At 40.6% G+C, this 15,423-nt stretch overlaps 1 protein-coding gene across 2 annotated transcripts in view; it reads left to right on the top strand.

The window, feature by feature from the left end:
• Window positions 1-15,423, top strand: part of BRSK2 (BR serine/threonine kinase 2) — a gene marked incomplete at both ends in the record, with an annotated part of 301,569 nt that overhangs the window by 226,019 nt on the left and 60,127 nt on the right. For both annotated transcript variants that reach the window (XM_084208048.1, XM_084208049.1), the window contains 3 exons: window positions 6,032-6,065; window positions 6,949-7,017; window positions 9,959-10,105. In XM_084208048.1, coding sequence (XP_084064174.1) covers window positions 6,032-6,065; window positions 6,949-7,017; window positions 9,959-10,105 — 250 coding nt within the window. The remainder of the gene's footprint in view (window positions 1-6,031; window positions 6,066-6,948; window positions 7,018-9,958; window positions 10,106-15,423) is intronic.

The raw sequence follows: 15,423 nt of genomic DNA on the forward strand, positions 1-15,423 counted from the left end.
ATGAATCAGTTGCTGCTAGTCCTTGATCTACTTCATTAGTTTTGCACTCAGTTTGTTTTTAATTTTGTCACCATGTGATAACCCCACCCACAGCAGCTCAGAGTTTCAGATAAAAAAAAATTACACTGTGAAGTGTTGCCACTGCAGGTAGGATTTTGATCCTAATGCTCTCAAGAGTTTCTGCTAGTAAATGCAAATTGCGGTTTTCTAGTGAAATGCAGTAATTCTATGATGTAATTTCTAGAGAATGCAAATAAATATTTAGGCTTTCCCTTTGCAGGGGAGGATACTGGAAATATATATATATATATTTTTTTTTTTTTATGGAAAAGCATTTACTTAAAATTATACTTAGATAATGGAAGTGCTTCAGCCCAATCACAGCATGCATGCATACAAACACATGAAACCAGTCTGAGACAGAAAAAAAGCAAGGAAAATTGTTGTTAAATTGAAAGTTACAAGGAACTTAAAATGAGGGTTATAAAGGGCAAACAACCTTATTAATGACCATTGGTACCAATATCACCTATAATGCATCACAAGGTATGTTAAAAAAGCTTAGATTCTGCAAAATCAACCCCTGAGAATTTAAGATGCGCTTTTCTTCAGCTTGACAGTATAGCATTTACTCAGCCTGTGCACATTAGGATATGCCCATTAAGTACGAGCTTGTACAGGTTTTTTCCAACAAATCTTTGCCTCATTTGATGATTGGATGGTGTGTTTTTGTGAGTAAACAGCTATTTAATGTTTGGGTTTTCCTCATCATTTATTTTATGGATCCATTTATAACTTCTCCTCACTGCATTCAAGCCTTGCTATGAATGCTAGGTAGGATTTCATCACTGTGTCTTAGGTTTCCAAGTATTAATTATACTGTTCTCATATTATGTTTGCCACATTGATCTAGCTATCTCCATTTTTATGAGGACACAGGATTCTGCAAATGAAACTCAAAATTGTCAACCAGTTTTGAGTGTACAGTTTGATGCTCTTGGTGCCCAATACCTCAGGATACTTGGTGCTTGATAACAGTCCTTTACTGGGAGAGCACAGTGCTTACCAACCGCACCTGCTGCTCCACATGCTTATAAATTAGACTTGGATGTGTAGTACTGTGATTCTGAAAACTGGGGAGCATGCAACTCATAATTACCTGTGAATATCTCAGTTTAAGGCACCTGTTCATTTTTTTTTCACAGAAGGATTCTCTGGCAGGGACAGAGTTTGATTCTCCCATGTGTTGATCAGCTGCATGCTTGCAAGCTTGTCCTTGTTGACACTAAAGTTCCCTCACATTGCTATTTCCAGCTTCAGTCACAAGTAGAAAAGAGGCATTGGCTGCACATCCAACTGACTTACCTGCAGAGCACAGTGTAACATTTTCAATCTTTTTTTTTTTTTTTGCCAGTTCTTAACTTTTGGGTACCTGATTTGGTAATCTTTATGACCTTTTAATACAAGGGTCTGGTTAATTTTTAAAATTAAAACCTCTTAAAGGTTCCATGATTTAAAAAATTGAACTGATAATTAATGAATTGATTTGCAGATTCCCCAAAAATGTAATTGCACCCGAGGAATAAACAGCTGTAAGATGGCTGAGGGCTAGATGCTGAGTTTTCTCATCCAAAGGTAAATGACTGAGTTGAAGCTTTAATGGCAATCTAGCACTCAGCCTTAACTACACCTACTACCTTAATTGCAGCCTTACCTGCAGCTCCTGCCTTCACTGCAGCCTTGACTACCTACTGCTGCTGGAACCTTTCGTTAGTGTCTCCCTGCCTTTCTTTTCTCTGTGATCTGTGGCTGCCGCTTTCTCTACTCGGAATGCCCATGTCCTTCTCCTGAATTCCCTTTATCTATTTTGCTACTCCTCTGATCTTCCCCTTCTTCTCATCCCTTTGCTGCCCAGCATGGGGGCAAAGCAGAGGCAGCCTTTTGCTCTAGTGGGTAACTCCTGCCTCTGAAGGCCAGCTTGGAGACAGTGATTAAGAGAGGGGAAAGAAGGACTGTAGAGTTGAGCAACAGCATAAACAGCCAGATGTGTGAGAATTTCTCTGCAGCTGTACAACATCCTATATCAAGGTAACTTCATGCCTTGAAGAATAAGTGTAATAATAAAATAAAATAATAATAAAAACAGAGGAAAGGAGACTTCTTGTTCCTCCCTCTGTCTGTGTGGCCTAAAGGTGGCCCTCAAAGCAGCTTTTCTTCTTCCCCAAATAATACCATCTTAAGGCATGGGACCAAAGGACTGAGGCATGGACACTCATCTTTCCCGGGACTTGGGAGTGTAACACATGCGGAGTAGAATCACACAGCTTTTCCTGTCCTTCTTGATCAACCAACCACTTCTCTGGCAAAGCAGTTATTGTGTGTTCCCAGATAAACCATATGTGCCCAATGGATTTGTGTGTGTGCAGTGCAGGTCTCTCTAACCCATGTAAAAAAAACTAACTCACAGGCACATCACATCTGCACTGAATATATGGCCCTGGTTGTCTCAGATCTACTGCTACTGCACAATATCTTGATGTGCACAGATCAAGAACTACTTTTCTAGGTTCTCAGATGAAATTCAGAAAAGATGCATGAAGGATACATACATTTCTTTCTGTATGCCTGACTTAACTGTCCTGAGCTGTCCTGGATTTCACCACTTGTCTTATTTCCTCTAGTTTAAATCCCATGTAAATGCATGTAAGGTCCTCTAAGATCCTTAAGATTATTGTGTCCTAGAGTCACAGCTGTGAATGACCATTCAGAGAGCCCTTCCTGCCCCGGGCAGTCTAGCCTTGGAAAATCCCTGGAAATAAACACTGCCAACGTTGCTGCTTTTTTGCAGTGGTACCCGCAGGCAGCAACTATTTCTTGATCTTGCTGAGCGATATATTTATTTGTTATCAAGGGCAGACTGGGGCTTTTGCTGCACAGAGATGTAGCAGAATGATGAGGAGGTGGCCTAGGGGAAGAGACAGGGAATGTTACTCTTGACACATCTATATTGAATAATTAGTGATAAGAGCCAAAGAAATATTCATGACTCTGTAGAAAGATAAATAGATTTTTGATTAAATTTGAGTTTTGTCTTAACAGCAGTTGAAGTTGCTGTGTGATTGGTAGCATGGAAATGAGGTTTTTATGGATGCTGGCTGACTGGAGGATCCCTTTTAAAGCTGTTAGCCAAGATAATGCTGCAGATATCTAGCTAGTGTGTGCTGGCAAGAATTCAGAATGGCGATGCCAGAAACCTGTGCTCTCTGGGCAGTTGCAATGCAGCTGTTGAATTATCGAATCAATCCAACTTATTTAAAGGATTTATTATAACATTTTCTCCACCCAGACTCTTAAACTTTTGCAGGATTTCACTGGTGCCTTTTAAGATCTATGGCACATTCCACTGCAGTTCAGCAAACCTCAGGAAGAAAAACACTTCAAGGGCATTTGCTAGTGGGACGCATAAATACCTGTGTACCTATCTCGAGTTCTTCACAACAATTACTTCTTCTGTTGAAGGTGTTAGCACAGGAAGCTTTCAGAGTGGTTGCACTGCTCAGCACCCACAATTAAGAGTTCTGAATTCCTTGTTGGAGTCATAATATACAAATAAAAATTCAGGAACACTCTGCAAATTGAGATACTAACTCTTCCAGGGCACTTCGGTGCCATTGCCATCCAAAAAGGATTGTGTTGAAGGATATTGCTGAACTGTACAGGATGCCACGCAGGATTTGAGAAGTCTGGCTAGGTCAGCCACAGGCACCACCTGTACTAGCCATTTAATGTACTCTGTGTGTTCATGGTTAACGCAGAGAGGCAGCTGTACCTCGCAGAACCTAAAATACATGCAAGGGTAAGAAATTCAAACATGCTAAGTGATGGGAGCTTGACAGTTACCTGAAATGTGTCTGCACTCCTTTTAGCCCCATATATTTTCCAAACCTAATATGATGTACAGAACATGTTAGAACTGGCCTTTCTGTTCTGAGGTGACTAAGCTGGGCAAATATCCTTGATCTATGCAAGTCCTGTACTCTTTTTGCTACCATGCAGTTTTTTTCCAAATTCCAGTTGCATTACTATGCTCCCTACAGTTCCCACACTGCCCTCCTTCAACATCCTGTTTAAGCAGTCCAGCACTAGTGAGAGTTGTCAGGCCTGGGCTGCAGTCCCAGTTGTGGTGCTGCTCCTTACTGGTGCTTTGTGTGTGCCTCAGGGATGGCCTGAACCCTCTACAGCACTGTTAGATATGAGAAAAAGGCGACATCACTAGCCAACCATTCTCTCAAGAATAATTTGTCTTCCAAAACCTTGCAAAATCTTGTGCTAGACCTAGTCTTGTGTTGTGACTTTTTGTGGTTTAGACTTTGGGGTTTTGGAAAGAATAGGTGTAGTGCAGGTTTTGGTTTGCTGTAAAGAGGCAAATTCACAGGAAAAAATGTATTTTGGAAGTTTGGGAACTTGTACATAACATTAAGCAATTCAGTTTCTCACTTTGGCCTCACTTTCTTGTAGTGTGAAAGCTGCCGTGGCATTGCTTTTGCTTTAGTCAGAAGAGTAGACTCATGGTGAAGTTCTGGTCACTTCTTTCAAACAGCTGCAGCTTTTTAAAATGTTAAGTAACCTTGTCCATATTTCCATGACTGTCAGTGACAGAGCTACACAGAGAGCCTGGGTAGTCTGTCCTACCCACTAGACACAAGACTGTTCTTTCTTGTCTTCCAATGAGCAGCTCTAGCCAGCTCTCTGAGGGAGGCTCTGGCTTTCATTAGCTGTTTTGACTCTTGAACCAAGGTTTTTAAAATGTAGTCTAAACTAAGGCACTACTGAGCAGACAGACTGGTTAGAATACCTGTGATTAGCCCATCTATTAAATGGGCCCAGGATTGGTGGTGTATTAAATATTGGATAAAGTTGCTGAATTCCACTTTTCCTGAAATTTGTGAGGGATCAACTGCATTTCTCTTTCCTTATGGAAGCTTTGCTGTCAAGGTAGCTGCACTCCCAAGTGTACCCTGAGTTTATTGTCATGCTCTGCCAAAAGCTGTGATACCAAATCAGGGCATTCCGTGCCTGTGGGATGATATTTTGCCACAAGATAAGTGTAGTGTGTATGGAAATTCAATTAATGGGCTGTCTCATTGGGCATTAATATAGCATCCTAGCACAAAGCTAACCTCACTGTGCTTCTGGTTTGCTCATTACTTTGTGAGACAGGTATTGCCCAGCCATGATTGCATTTGTCACAAGAAACACATGCACAAATGAAGACAGGCTCAGGGACTGCTGGGAGGTGTCAGTATAAACAATAGCATGATTTGCACACGGGTTTCAGACAGTTTGCATCCCTTTTACTTGTCAAGTTACTTTAATGAAGGCTATAAAGTAAATAGCCATGGCTATAATCTTTAGGAATTAAAATTATTACCTGGCAAGTTGAAGTAATTAACTCTTCTCAGCCAGGAATCAAACAAGAGATATATGGGTAGAAGGATGTGAAAAGAATATATTAACTCCCCAGGTAATAATGCTACTGTCCATCCTTTTTTGTTGTTTCAAAGAAAAAGAAAAAGGCATGTTGCAGTTTTGTATTGGCAGCTTTTGTGACCACTGGTGTAAATGAGAGTCATCTTAGCAGAAGAGATACCAGACGTGGTTTAGGGATGCATCTGTCTTTTTTCCTGTAAAGGGCTTTGCAGTGTGGGCCCTAATTTTAGTTAGATACAAGGCCAAGTTAAAGAGAGAGAGCTGGAATTTTATACTCACAGAATATGCCTCATCTTCCCTTCATTCCTTGCTTTGAAGAAATTCATAGCAGGGCCATAGAGTTTTAAATTATGCTAGTTCTTGACCATTTTCTGAGCTTGTTAGAAATATGTTCTTGTTGAGGTAAGGAAAAATGTGCTGGTTTGCACACTTGTATTCTGTCTAAGCAGATCTATCATCCCTCTGCTAAACAAAATGGAAATGCACATAACCATAAATACCAGGCTATTACGTGCTCATTGGACTGTATTTTGTCTTTCAGATCACCACATTATGCTTGTCCTGAAGTCATCCGGGTAAGTTGGTTAATATTAGTGTACATAAATAGCTTTTTTGAAGTGTTCCTCATTGCAAGTACACAGATAGATCCTCTGTACAAGGAATCTGTCCAAGGCAGAGGGAAAAAAAAGGACATAAGAAACCTAAATAGAGTTTTGTTTGTTTGGCTCTGCCCTGAATCAAGCCACATTGGGAAATAATTGTATGTTATTCTCACAGTACCTTTGCACCGTGTGATCAGACTGAAGTACAGGAGCCTGGCTTAATTTGATCCTTTGACCCAAAGGACATAGTCCCCTCAGCTTTCCTATCTCTGATGTAGCTGTCATCTGAGTAGAAGAGCTGGCTGGAGTTGACTGTCAGTGATGTTGGTTTCCACTAAACAATATTCTTCCCCCCTGCTTTCCCTTTGTCCTCTGAAAATAAGTATCCGAGATTTCAGTGCCCAAGGTTGCACTTCCAAAGCATGTCTCTACTGTAAAGTCAAACAGGAAGCACACAGGAGAGACTGTCCCGACCACACTGTGAGTTTGCAAATATCATGGCTGGTGACAAGCTCCTTGATGAACCAGGGCAGAGAAACACACCTTCTTGATGTCCTTAATACACCTGTTACTCTGTTTAAATGCCAGATCTGATAATTTGTGAGTGGCCTACCATTCCTGTCCTGCTCCCACTTCTGAGCCTTTCCTCACAGATCCCAGATAAGACTGCAAGCTGATGTTCACAAAATTCAATTAGTTGGTTGTGTAGTGGCTTCCTCCTAGTTGGGAAGGCCAGCTTGGGAAGCAGGTAGCTGAACTAAACATGGGGCTTCCCATTCCCCCTCTCTCATTCCTCAAGGATAATTAGTTCATTTGCTAGTGATCAGTCTTTTGAACCTCTGTCATTGCTGCGCAGGGAGAAAAATATGATGGAAGGAAAGCAGACGTCTGGAGCTGCGGAGTCATTTTGTTTGCGTTGCTAGTGGTGAGTCATCTTCCTTGCAGTAGCCTTTAAAAAGGAAAGAAGAATCTGAAAGTGCTGCTGTATTTAATGGCAATTCTATTGACATCATGTACGGATGGTTTTTTTTAGTTCTCTATTTTTGTATCTCTCAGCGGCATCCTTTCCTCTTACTTCTACATCAGCCCCAAAGGAAAAGCATGAGGAATATTTCATTGCTTCTTTGAAATGCTGTTGCCCTGCACAGGAGAGCATAGACAGCCATCAAAAACTTGTCTCTGTAAATGCTCTTTGTTGTTTTGTGATGTTGCACCATGTTTTTGATGGTTAAGGATGTGTAGGGTTACAACTCTAGGATACAGAGAGCGTCAAACAAGTCGTTCTTCATGGGATCAAGATATGGCTGGGTTTGGGATGTGTTCACTTTTTTCTGCTGTATGTATATATGTGCTTCAGCAGGTATATGCATACATTAACTGCAGTATTTTTTCAAGGAAGGACTTGAGAACCTCATCTTTGTTTCATGCGAGCACTGAGCTACATTTTAATTTGGTACACATGGGAATATAAAACTGAGCCAGTAGTACAAAGTTTAAATTAGTTTCCATCTGGCTCGGTAATACTTTAAGTGTTCAAAATGTGCCATTGTCTAACTGATCATTCTTTTGATCAGAGTTTCAATTCTCTGGGGAATTTATTCTGAAATGAAGTTCTATTATAACACTCCTAAACATCCAACAAATGGGTGTCCAGCTGAAGGCAGACAGGCTTGGCATTTGTTACCAATTTCCATAGTATAGTGTAGAAAAATATAGTTTATGTTAATACAAGCATATACCACATGCAGGTAAAATACTCTATATGAATACTCTAAAATACTCTACATTAACATAAAACTCTATAGGTTTTATGTGCATGTTAAATGCTTTGTATCTGTAATAGTTCATCTGATCATCTATAATTATAAAAGTAACAAGCCTGAAGTAAAATTTTGATATTTTTGTACATTTATCAGTAAACCTAATTGCTTCACTTAAATGTTTTATTTTGGAAAAAGCACTTGTACAGTATAAAATGAGGTAAATTCTTGATATTATTTTTGTTTGAATGCTTTTAAATTTTAGAGGTTTTTTGTATCAAAGGATATGCTGATTCTTTTTTAATGGCTCAAATCAGAATACCTTGAAGTAATCTCAGTTATGATGCTTTAATTCCCCTTAACCAGTCTTACTCCTTTTTTCTTTTTGGTCATTACAATTCACTGACATTTTTGAAATTTTAATTTTTTTATCTTGATGTTGCATTGAAAGAATTTTAACTGTCACACTAGGTAGCACCTGGTCATCCCTTACTGAGCAGTTGCTTTCATAGCTGATAAAATAGAAGAGTATAATGAGCTCTTAATTTAACTTCTTGAATTTGTAAGAACAGAAGAGAGAGCATGTCAAGATGGTTAGGATTTGTCAAGCAGGCTTTTCATTTTCAGGGGGATTCTCTGTCAAGCTTGGGTGTCTGTTGCTGTATCTTTATCTGTTCCTACATACACACATGAGCCTGAAAAATTATTGAAATAAGTCTATTATTGATGGAAAGTGCAGAGCTCGCCACTTAATTATGTCAGGACAAACCCTGCAAAAACTATCAAGATATGATAGCAGATGGTAGTAATAAAAGAGATGTAGTTGTTACCTTCAGGAAATGCCACACAGCGTCCTTTCTGACTTCATCAGGGCTTAAATTGCATTAGCTAAAGTACTGAACTATCAGAATTGATTTTCCTTTAAGTCTGGAATGGATAGGAAAAATGCAGGTAACTCCAGAGGTTCGTTACGGAGGGCAGGGAGAGGCTCTGCCTTCAAGGCCACCTTAGTGAACACCAGTAAGCAGTGCCCAGTCGTGGCTGCCATCAGGTGGCTTCCTGAGGCTGCTGTAAATGGAGATGTTGTTCTCCCTAAACCATAGACACAGGATTGCTTATACAGATGCACTACTCACTGTAGTAAGAGCAGTGCCAGAGCTGACAACTTAAAACTTCATTATCACAGCAGCTGACAGCTTGCAGCTTCCCACAAACCATCCTGGAAATCAAGGAAGCTCGGCACCTACTAGAATTAGGCAGTGAAAGAAGGAAGTGAGAATATCTAGGAAGGTGCAGACTTGCTATAAAAGGGTATCAGCTTCAGTCAGTAGAGTTATCCTAAAGATTTCGACTTCTCTTTTTCCTTTTTGTCCTTGCAGCAAGGATAGGTCTTTTACTGCTTTTTGTGGCAAGCTGATGATCTATTCAAAATGTAGTTTCAGCTAAAAAAACTTCAAGCCATTCATGTAAGTGAGCTACAGTAGGGAAGCAATAGGAACTGATGACCTGACCACAGCATGGGAACTGGATGGAGTATATTAAACAGGTGGAATGTCTGCTGCTTCCAAAGGCTAATGTTGGTTGGGGTTTCTTTCAGCTGTGTCATTTTAATGCTCCGTCAGAAAGAGATTGTTCTTTACTGAAAGTCTCTCAAAAGCTGTTCACCTCCTTTTCAATGTCTGCAATAAATTTGTCTCAGGAAGATTAAAAATAAGGAGACGGTAAACATTGCTGCTGTGAAAGTATGCCCAGGAGGAATACCAGCAGATCAAAAGCTTGAGCTGAATTTAAGTGAATCCACGCATCTTTGGTGAATTTGCCTGGAAAGGCAATTTCATATTTTGTATTTTACTTTATACTGGTAGTCATATTCTAATTAAAGGTCTAATAAAAAAAACAATGTCCTCAGTTTTGTCTGCTATGTTAGAGGAAATACAGCAGCGCTAAGAAATTGTGTCTTTTCAATGGATAAAAAGTTTTTTCACTCATAATAATATATTATGAGCTGACTCCCTTTTGTCCATTCTCTCCCCGTGTTTATCGTGGCTTTTCTCCTTTGGCCGTCTCCAGTTCTCTCCCATTGACTGCTCTGTCCCATCCCTGCAGGGTGCCCTGCCCTTCGATGACGACAACTTGCGGCAACTGCTGGAGAAGGTGAAGCGTGGAGTGTTCCACATGCCCCATTTTATTCCCCCCGACTGTCAGAACCTTTTGCGGGGGATGATTGAAGTGGATGCCTCGAAACGTCTCACGGTAAGGAGGCTTCGTGAGCAAGGCTTCATTTCTCGCCTTGTTGCAGGAATGGTTGAGCAGCTAAGGTAACTTGGTGATTTGGTGGCATTCCTGTGTGTTTCCTCCTGAGCAAAGAAGGAGTGGAGTTGGTGGGGTCTTTGGGAAGAAGTTAATTACCGTCTCTTTTGAGTCATGGGGACAAATTGCTTTTGTGTTTTTTCTGTAAAGCCTCATGATTCCCTTTCATACGTAACACTGAGCATTTAGGAGAAATCCCTCATAGCTCATCACAGAACTACTGGTCCATTCACACATTTTGGAGTCTACCTGAGTTGTCTGATTCTTCTGTCTGATACAGCAGTTTGCTGAGGGCTGATGTATGTGTTTGAGGGTCACAGGTGTTAGGACTGGTATTTGAAGCTTTGCCATTAAACAGAGTGTGATTTTCTTACATTTCTGACAGAAGTGTTGGCTTCTCACTTCTCAGCCACATAAGCTGCATTGTATTACGTCCTGCATTTGCTCTGCATTATCCTCTAGCAGCCTTCAGAGCAAGTGTCTCCCAGTCTGTTCTTTCATCCTGGGCCCTGTGGTCCTGAGCACTGTTAGTCCCACAGTGTTGAGCTCCTGGCATTCAGCACTGAGTCTGCATCTAGAATACATCCCATCACTACAACAGAGACCCTGCAAGAGTGAGGGCTGTGTAGTGATTGTATCCTTTACTAACGTTGTGTTATGTTTTAGGGAATTGAAAAACATTGGCAATTAAAATAATTTTGGAGACTAAGATTGCTTGCTTGTCAGTGGAGGCGTGTGCCTTTATGGGTACATTGCCCCTGTAAATCCTATTGTCAGGCCTTGGTGATGATTTTATACAGATTTACTAAGCTCACAGATTCTGAGTGGGAGTATGTATAAAGAAATGTAAATTTAAAACTCCTCCTGGTTCTTCAGTCTGCTAAAATATTTATAAATAAATTCTCAGATCACTGGTTGGCCTCTCTGCTGAGATTGGTAACAACAGCATCAGTCTGTGCCTGCTGTGACGGTGCTTTTGGGATGCAGACACCTCTCTGCTAAGAAGTTAGCTGAAACTCCCTTCACACTCCCTACAATACTACCTGACATCTGGGTTTTTCTTTCATTCATTACCAATCGAGGTCATGCTCTATTTGGCGGCATAGGGGAAAAGTTAATGTTATTTCTAGTATTTTGCAAACCCAGTAGCCATCACATTTTGCAGTACATAAATAGCTCTGATTGAAAAAAAAATAAATTAGGCACCTTAAAAGACTTTTTTAAACAGATTTTTAAAGAAAGGAATAACATTTTCACAAGTATATTCACAGAAAGAACACTGCAGAGGTTAGAGCAATATCCCGAGAGATGAGACAGCTGTTCTTCATGGCCAGGAAAATCACAAAATTCCTCTCAAGCTTAGCTTCCTTTCCATGATGTAATCATACCAGCTTCTTGCTTGTTTTGTTGGGGTTTTTTTTCTCAAAAAAGTGCCTATGGTCTAAGTATGTTAGGAAGCAGATCACCAAGTGCTAGATCCTTCTTCAGATTGTCCTGAATTTTTCCACAGGGCAGAGACACCCCTAAACAATTCGAGTTGTGCAATACAGCTGGGAATGTACATGCATAGGAGAGAAAGCAGTTGAGGGTAATTCAAGGTTTCAGAGTGACACTCATCCCCCTCCCTTTCTTGATCAAAATTAACCTCTTGCTTCCTTAGGGAGGGAAAAAAACCCAGGTCGGGTAGTTATTGGCACGGACTAACCATTGAATTATGAATAAGAATTTTAAATAATACATATTAAAGAGCTGAGAGCTGGGAGGAAGAAAGGTTGACTCTTTGTTATTAGCTGCAGTCTTTTTTTCATTATTTGAGGGTCCGTGGGTTTGCTGTCCCTGCTGCTGTCACACTCCTGTGCTGTTAGTGAACTGCTTGCTTTGACTGCCAGGCAGAAGGGAGCTCTTTGTTTACTGCACAGGAGCTGGGAATATAGAGTTCATTCTGAGGAGAGAGCTGAATTCTATTTTAACTGTGTCCTATGAAAAAGGGTATAAACATGGCTTTATTTGGAAGCCTCTATTCCTAGAAAATACCTCACTTGAGTCAATTTGATATTTATACAAAGATGTGAGCAAAATTGCGGCTTGGGTACAATAAGTACAGATGTAGCTGTTACCATTACTGATCATTTGCTCAGTACCTCGCTAGTGAATTCAGCAGAAAAATATAGTGAAATGTAGGGTGACTAGAATTTTTTTCTTTCATTTTTCACTTCCCCTCTCTGCTTTGTTCCTCTTTTCTTGATTTGTATCTCTTTTCCTTTTCATCCAACTGCATTTCCCTCCCTGCAGTAATTGCCATTTCACAGCACACCCACACCTTCCCCAGTCCATCTGTTAAAATGATCAACAAAAACAGAACCAGCATTCACATTTAACTGTCATCATTTGCTTCAGTGCTGGAGCTTGAGAAGATTAATGGAGGGGAGGGTACTCAGAATTATTGTTGCTGGCCCTTTCCAGCCTTAAGAAGCAGGCATTACCTTTTTTTTGTATATGATTCATTTGTGGGAACAAGACTTTATTATTTCATGGTGGAATATTGTTCACACTCACCATGTGTTAAGTAGCCTCAAATATGGTTAATGGGACTTCCTTGACCACTCTCATTTACTGGGTCTTTTTTACTAAACATGCTCTAAAATAAAAGAATTTGTGTTTTTCTTTCATTAAACATAAATTTTTCATTAAAAGTTGATCCTAGCTCTTGGTGATGGTATTTCTGACCACCCATATTTATGAAAGGCAAAGTCAAACAAAGAATGAGTACTAAGATGATCAGCATTTGAAAGAGCCTGTCTGAATAGTATGGCCTAAAAGAGCTTCAGTTAATGTACACGGATAATGTCTAAGAAATGTTGTACTGGTCATCTGCATATTCATTAGAGGTCATTACTAGGGAGAGAAGGATTATTTAAGCTAAAGGAAAATACTGGCACAAAACCAAAGATAGGTCAAGTGGTCTTAAAGGAAAGTGGGCTAGAAGCAAGAAGAATTTTAGGCATATCCATGGGGTTCTGGGACAACCTTCTAGTAGGAATAGTGTCTGCCAGTCTGGTCTTTCATCCTGTGCCCTGTGGTCCTGAGCACTGTTAGTCCCACAGTGTTGAGCTCCTGGCATTCAGCACGGAGTCTGCATCTAGGAGGGAAAAGTGAAGTAGTACTAAAGTTTGAGAAGGCTTATGGGAGGTGTGCTCTGGGTGCCTAAAGTACTGCAGGATGAGGTTTCTTTTAGTTATGTGCTCTTCAAATGATTCAGTGTTGCTACAGCAGAGAATTACAGCTCCTGTAGTAGAAACCAGTTGCACTCTCAGCCAATATTTTCTTCTCCAGAAAGACAAAGGGCAGAGGCACCTTTCTTTTAAAGATGGATTAGCACTATTGAAAATTTGTTTCTAGAGCAAGGTGGATCAGAGCAGATATTGCAGAATAAGCTATTCCAATAAAGCTGTTACTGTTCTAGCATTGACATCTTATACTAGAGTAGAATGACTTGTTTTCTATGTTGGGTGTACACACAGGTGGAAATACCTATCCCTGAATATTACCTAAAAATTCATTGAATTGCACATACTTTCAGAATCTCCTCTCTGCTTTCTGATTTTGTTTTTTTCTTGGATCTGATGCTAATGATGCTATGCAGAATCTAAAGAATATTAAAAAATGAAGAAGGGAAAACTCACCTGATTCATTTCTGTAGAAGGTGTTATGGTAAGGTGCCTCTTCCATAATTTAAATTTTCTCACTTTGCAACCTGTAGAATGGAGGTAATTGTCCAGTTGATGTTTAGGCTGCTGCGGGCCTGTTCATGCCCTGTGCAGTAGGACAGTGATACTTGCCCTTGGCAAGGTCCCTGGGGGCTGCTTTAGTACAGCTGCTACTGCTGAAATAGGTAATGGTTTTACCAGTGCTGTTTGCACTGCCAGCCTGAACCCTGTGGCCAAGAAAAGCCACAGGGATTTTGTGTCTTGACATTACACAGTAGGTTTAAAACTCAGACTGCAGTATCTTCTGGATGAAGAAAATTCATTTGAGGTATGGATGCACAGATGGGTTTGAGGCTGATCCCCTTCCGGACAGAGAAGTCTGAAATTTGACATGAGTTCAAGCTCAGAAGCCCTCATCTATACCCACAGACTTTGAGAAAGTTTTTCTTCAGGGCAGAACTTTTTAGCTTGGCAACTGCTCTGCTGAGATCAGTGCCGAGGATGTAGACAGCGCTGTCTTGTTTTCCATCTGCCTGTCTGTCTCCATCTGTTGTTCCCTGCCTTAGAATTCAGACGTAAGCTCTTTGTGGGAGGAGACCTCTTTTTCTGATGAGCTTGTGCAGCTCTGTATCACAGTGGGTCTCTCATCTGTGAGAGAGGCTCCTCAATGCTTCTTCAGTGAACAAGTTTAGTATTTGGAAGTATTTTTACATAAAACCTTGATAAAGGAATTGTCCCTCTCCTTCCATAACAGCATCTTAGCCTGCAGAAATCTCTCTGACTGTGCATGTGCAGTGGATCCGAGCATGTTTTGTTATTTCAGAGATGATGTCATGAGACAGTTGCCTGCAGTGACTAGGAGACATTAGGAAGCAGCGTTTTTGCAACTTCCATTAAATGGTATTAAACTTGGCAAACTCATGTGCAAACAGCAAGAAAAACCCTCTGGGAAGGGTTGTTAAATGCCTTCGTCACTTAAATGCATTTAAACATTGTGTTTAAATGAAGGCAGGAGTGAGATTAGCTCCCACTGTGTATCTCCCTCCCCTGCACTGCACAGTAGAAAGCGTACGGACTTCTCCTTGTCAAAACCAATCGCCCTCCCATAACCCTCCTGTCACTTTAATGCAGACAAAAAGCAACAAAGCATTAATTAATTACCTTTAAAACAGTAGTGAAGATGTTGGCAGCAGCAAGCGCACTTCTAATAACATTTCAATGCAATTCCATTTGAATCAGCATAGGAAATGGGTTTGTAGAATACTTTCCATATCTGTGATATCCCAGCATATTTCACAGCAAAGGTTTTGATGTGGATTGAATGGCAGATGTGTAGATAAACAGCAGCCATGAGAGCTGTCATACACCTTCAAATGTGTATCAAGGTGCAATGGGGCATCTCTTTCAGAAAAATGCTGTCTGTTCGTTAGTTTGGAGGAGGTTGATCAGCAGGGATGGGCAGGAGTCATTTGACATCTTCTCTGAAGGAGCCCAGAGGCTCTGTGACTAAGACATGGACTGGTGACCCTCTTTTCTTTCCCGTCTCTAGCTCAG

The sequence above is a fragment of the Fringilla coelebs genome (genome assembly GCF_963513975.1).
Source record: "Fringilla coelebs genome assembly, chromosome: 6".
Classification (NCBI taxonomy): Eukaryota; Metazoa; Chordata; class Aves; order Passeriformes; family Fringillidae; genus Fringilla; species Fringilla coelebs.